Source organism: Plutella xylostella, chromosome 7, assembly GCF_932276165.1.
Source record: "Plutella xylostella chromosome 7, ilPluXylo3.1, whole genome shotgun sequence".
NCBI classification, from domain to species: Eukaryota; Metazoa; Arthropoda; class Insecta; order Lepidoptera; family Plutellidae; genus Plutella; species Plutella xylostella.
The window spans coordinates 6,488,812-6,494,719 of NC_063987.1; the positions used below are offsets into that span (position 1 = coordinate 6,488,812).

General features: G+C 35.8%; 1 protein-coding gene across 1 annotated transcript; it reads left to right on the forward strand.

Moving 5' to 3' along the window:
* The first annotated feature begins 4,789 nt into the window (after positions 1-4,789).
* On the forward strand, positions 4,790-5,391 carry LOC125488758. The gene has a single exon (XM_048622140.1). The coding sequence runs from the start codon at positions 4,872-4,874 to the stop codon at positions 5,187-5,189; it is 318 nt and encodes a 105-aa protein (XP_048478097.1). The 5' UTR covers positions 4,790-4,871; the 3' UTR covers positions 5,190-5,391.
* The last annotated feature ends 517 nt before the right edge of the window (positions 5,392-5,908 follow it).

Consider the following 5,908-nt stretch of genomic DNA (forward strand, 5'->3'; position numbering starts at 1 on the left):
AACAACATGTCTTCCTTACCCGCCGTTTGCTTCGGTTCAGCCTTGGACGTCCAGGTAGTGTCGAGATCGGTAGGCGGCTTCACCTGCTTGTCCCGGCATGATGAGCATATCCAGGTCGCTTTACCGGTTCCAAGTCGGTCATATCCTCGCTCACTAATTCCAGCGCAGGAGAAATGGTATCTCGACTTGCAGCTAGAACAGTCCGGACCATGCCCGACATTATCAGCACAGGTAGCGCAGTTGGCAGGAACACAAGCTTTAGGCATTTTCTCGAAATAGTTTTGTAGTCGAAAATGTTGACAACCTCTGACTTAGAATAAACGAGTTTAATATGTGGTGATGTTCTGAGAGCGCGTGCAAGCGAGACGAATGCACGATCGCGAATGTGAATTTATATTGTAAATTGTTTTTAAGTCAATAAAGTAGTATTCTATTCAATTCTATTCTATAATAATATGGTTTTTATTTGTGGTTCAATGACAAGTAAGTAATAGTATTGGGGACCATCAATACTGTGATAAAGCATGCATGCGGTTAGACTGCGGTTTGTATGTTTTAAACGATTGGTAGCAATATTGTTAGATTGTTGCTCATTTTATGATTATAGTAGCGAAATAATTATGACAAAATATCAATAATATATATATATATATATATAATATTATGTACCTATTATATATATATATATATATATATATATATATATATATATATATATATATATATATATATAATAGGTACATAATCCTATGTGGCTGCTTGTATAATCCTTTGAGTAGTGTAGTTTGTTTTTGAGGGGAATTTATGATCTAAATTAATAGCCCTTCTGTCTTTATTCTTATCAATTTATGTATTTTAATATTAGGATAAAAACTCCTTATTAGGTGTCCAGCACCACACACCAAAAAATAATAATACTATAATTAATATGAATAATAATATAGCACTTAATATATTCTCTTCAATATGTAAATAAGTCCCAGATTTGTACTATAAAGTCGTAAGTCGTAACTAATGTCCCAAAATAATATTAATATTACATTTAACTTCGACTAAACTGTTGCTAAGTTACCCGGGTACATGAAATGTTCTGTGGTTTGTGGATATCCTTTACTAATTGCGTTTGGTTAAAATTAATTGCTTGATAGACGTAGCACGGCCATTTCAAAGTCTATAAACCTAATATGAATAATTATTTTGATATCAAACATAAAGATAAACCAAGTGTTGAAAAGCTATTTAGATAATGTAGCTAAAAAACTTTCTAATTTTACAATAATATTTTTAGGCCCTGTTTCACAATGCCTGGTTAGTGGCTACTTGTAAAGACATGCTGTCACTTTCTGTCATTATTTTTTTGATAGTGACAGCATGTATTTTAACTCACACGTAGCCACTAACCAGACATTGTGAAACAAGGCCTTAGTATTATTCTGTAAAAGTTGAATTCTGGCTACGTCCTTATGATCTGTCAACACAACTAAACCAAATTTCAAGAGAAATGTTTCACCCCACTTTACATATTATTATACTCTACGTCGCTACTAGTACCTACCTACCATTCAGCAGAAATTGTCCCAAGGCTAAGACAATTCATTTCTTGCAAAAATAACCTTTATTGCCACCACCTTAGACGCTACAGCTGTAGATTTAAATCTAGGGGACGATTCTCCTTGAGTTGTATAGTTGCTATATGTCGCGGTGAAATGAGAATAAAACCTTGCACCGAGCGAGACTCTATTCAAACTGGTCGTTTCCCGAATTACTCTCAAGGAAACTATGCATTGCATGCCCCGAGCATGTTGCAGTGAAATATTTGCTTGCTCTGTGAGTGATTTCCACCACCATTTGTAGTTGGTCTGAGCCACCACCTGTTATTGCAAGGAGTAGCTAATACACTTCAATATTGTATGGAAAAGAAATTTAATAAAGTTCTGTGTAAATAAATGTTTTTCCTTTTCATGGAGACCTCATAATACCTCGGCATTTCTCGACGTTTAACCTGGAAATTCCCAACCGGATATTAACCGACGTAATTTGAAGAGCTCTTCGGAAGAGCCGCACATCACTGGCGGAGGAATCTGGCGGAGAATCATTTTGCTGCATTTTTATTGGGTTTCAAAATATTACGCTCACAAGCAATGAAAAAGTTTCACTTAAAAAATGTCGACACCTGAGTTTAAAAATAAATATGTGGGGACATCTTGCACACGGCCACTTGACCCCAAGCTAGGCAGAACCTGTGTTATGGGTGTCGGACAGCTGATATATCTACACAAATACATATCTATGTATTTAATAATACATATATATTATTTAATATGTACCTATCTATCTAGATAGGTACATATTAAATAGATAAACGACAACCAGACACAAGGCAAACACAAGTGCTCATCACACGAATGTTTGCGATGGGCGGGATTCGAACCCGCGGCCCCAAGCTTCGGAAGCAGCTTTCCTACCGCCTAAGCTACGTTGCCGTCATAGTTTGATCAAAATATCATAGTTTGATCATATACCTATGGTACGAAAATCTTTTTGTTACGGAAGAGCGTGGCCTCCTAACACAGGTGTTTTTACACTTAATAGAAGGTCGCAACCATTAAATGTTTTTTGTACCGTTTTTGTTAAAGAAATAAAATATTTTTCATTTTCATTTTTTCAAAATATTTACGTTTTCAGTTGGTACTTCAACATTGCAGACGCCGCGACGGCGTCATTAAGCTAGCCTTCTCCGTTTAGGAGTAATTTCTTGCTATTGTCACCAGAACTTTTTCATGGCTCGTGAGTGTAATATTTTGGAACCCAATAAAAATGCGGCAAAATGATCCTCCGCCAGTGAATAGTTATAATAAATCGACGTCCTGGCCCTGTAGCACAGGGCGCTATTAAGACGTGACAAGAGTTCTCCATCGCGCTCGCTCTTGAGGCTGCGCGATCTGAGTGAGCGCGATGCAAAACTCTTGTCACGTCTTAAATGCGCCCCGTACTAGCCCTTCTGGAGCGGCATAAATATACATGCGTCATTTTTATTTAAAATGAGCTGTCTCTCTTTTGAAAATGTATTTCGCTTAGTTATTTTTGTCTTTCCACCGTTGATATTGTATGTACTATATTTAAACCTTTTTTATTAATGACTTTTTAAATACATTTTATACATCCATGGGTTAGGGACATACGATCAAGTTGTTTATATGTAAATGTACACCGAAATGTTTTTTTTTATCTTATAAAAGATAAATAAGTTAATTTTATTTATAGTATCTACGAATAGTGTGCGAGCGAAATAATGTTTGGTATTCGCTGTGTCTGCTTTTCGATCTTTGGAAATATATTTACGTATTCATGGATTCTGACTTCAAAATATAAATAAAGGTATTTTCAATTGTCTCAGGGAATTTACTTGAGACATTTTTGTAGCCAGCATAAGTAACGGTAATTTAAAATAGAGTTAGGTATGTTTAAAAGGCTCCTAGACAAACCCACTTTGGGTTTATTGGTGCCTGAATGTTTAAATCTTAAGTTTATTTTTTATGTGGAATAAATAAAATACAAATACAAAAATTTATGCTGCACTTGTAGGTTTCGGCTTATTATACCCTTTTTGCAACACCTGTATATACAAAGTCCTTGATTTTGGTTAACTGTGTATTTTTTTATTCAGTGTCAAAAGGCTAAGATAATAATTACATATAAAACTTTTTTGTCGCAGCCACTCTCTTTTCTATATCATCCCTTTTTGTATAATTTCAATAGTATTGAGGCCCATTTATATTCTGCACAACGCAAGGTTACTGCTCAAAATGTATTTGTTGAACATTTATATAAGCTTGGAAATGGATTCTTATCTCCGAAGTCAACGGGCTTCAATTGTATTGAAATTGCAAGTCTGGATGGCTGGATGATTTCAATTTTAATTAAACTAAACGTACCTTATGCCGTTATGCCACATTTGAGAAACAAATGACTGTGGCATTCGGAATTTTAATGCAAATTTTAGAATAGTGAGGCATAATAATTACTGTGCTCGCGAATGTAACAAAAGAGCATACCTTTCTTGATTAGAATTTAATAAAGTAACCAACCGTTATTCGACTGCAATGTAAAATTAAATGTATATTGTTTTTGATAATTTTATTATAATTATACCTACGAGTAAGTGCCTAAGGTAAATTTTACAATAGTCTTAGCCCCTGTTTCACAATGTCTAGTTAGTCGCTACCTGTCGGATAAAATACATGCTGTCACTGTCTAAAAAATAATAACAGAGAGTGACAGCATGTATTTTATCCGTCAGGTAGCCACTATCCAGACATTGTGAAACAGACCCTAAGACGCATTTATTCACGGCAATACATGTAAATAGTAAGTACTCGTAACATAGGCTAACTAGTTACAAGAGTTACAATTTACAATGATTTATGGCTATGGCTACGATACGTGCCTATGGAATCTGCAAAATTCTATGCGTTATGCCTACAGGCTTGTTTCGGACGAGAAACCTAGTTACACAAAAAAAATCCAGTTGACATAAAAAAAAACCACTGCCTGATAGGTAAATAATTTTCGAAAAAAAATATACTTACTATCTTAGAATAATAACGGATTTGTGCCTTTTTGCGCCTCAATGTTGTCAAATATAAAAAAAAACAGTAATTTTTTGCTGAGACCATGGTATACCTCTGTGCTCTGACCTTTTTCTGAGTGGTATACATAATAAGCTTATAATAAGAGATCGTCCACAGAGTACATTATTTGTCGTTTAGTCTATGGTCGTTAATTTGATACGTATACTTTAGTCACGTCACACAAATAAACAAAACTTACAATACAATACAAATCCCTACATCGTTCAGGCCTTTCACACAATGGTACAATACACGCTATTCCTGGACCGTTTGCGCCAAGAGGAAATCGACAAATTCTACGAAGCTTGCCAAATGCACAGAGATTTCTACCGCGGCTTGCCTCAAGCACACCATCCTTTGGACTTCTTCAGGGAGCCAGCGTACGCCTTCCAGTGTCCTCCAGAAATGTCCCACGTGTACCTGGGATACCCTGCCTACCATGTGAAGTACAAGGCACCCCCTACTCTCCCTCCGCCGGTAGGCAGGGTCCCGGATTTGCCGCAGCGCTCGCTGGCGGGTAGGTTTGACAAGAAGCCTTGCCAAGTGTTCATGAGATAAGGGTTGGGGAATTTGTGAGGAGTGAAAATTTGAGGTGAATATGATTAATTACTGCGGTATGGATTTTGATTTGGGGTGTTTTATTCACCCGAGTCCCGCGTTGTTCTATGGTTTTATTAGATAGATTTTATTATGTTTTCAACAAAAACTTGTATAATCAGTGTTTTACTAATTAAATAAAATAAAACTAGTTTTATTTTAACAAATTGATTTTGATTTGGTCATAGATAGCAATTTTATACATATTTGAAATGTATGTAAAAGAGACTAAAATCTGTATGTAATTCTCGGGATACCTAGTATAAAACGTTGCGTTGCTGCTAAGAAATCTAGGTCACCAAGATGTCCTCCATTTGATAATAAGAAGAAAATTGATTTATGTGAGTCAAGAACACTGGTCTCCTAAATCACTGGCAGATACGGTACAGTGGAGGAAACTTTGCACTCTGCCCCATTCTTTATTTCCTGAATCTTAAGTTTTAAATTAATAATAAAGATTTTAAGTGCCAATTTCTCCATAGTCGGTTATCTAACCGACAGGGATTGATTTATAAATGTTTGATTTATAAAACAATCCCTGTCGTCATCTCCATATAACATTCATGATAGATGTGTCAAAAGTCAACCACTACTCCCGGGTTATGCTCTAACCGACTATGGAGAAATTGGCACTAAATAACGAAAGCATCCACTGTACTAGCAATAAATAAGATGAAGTA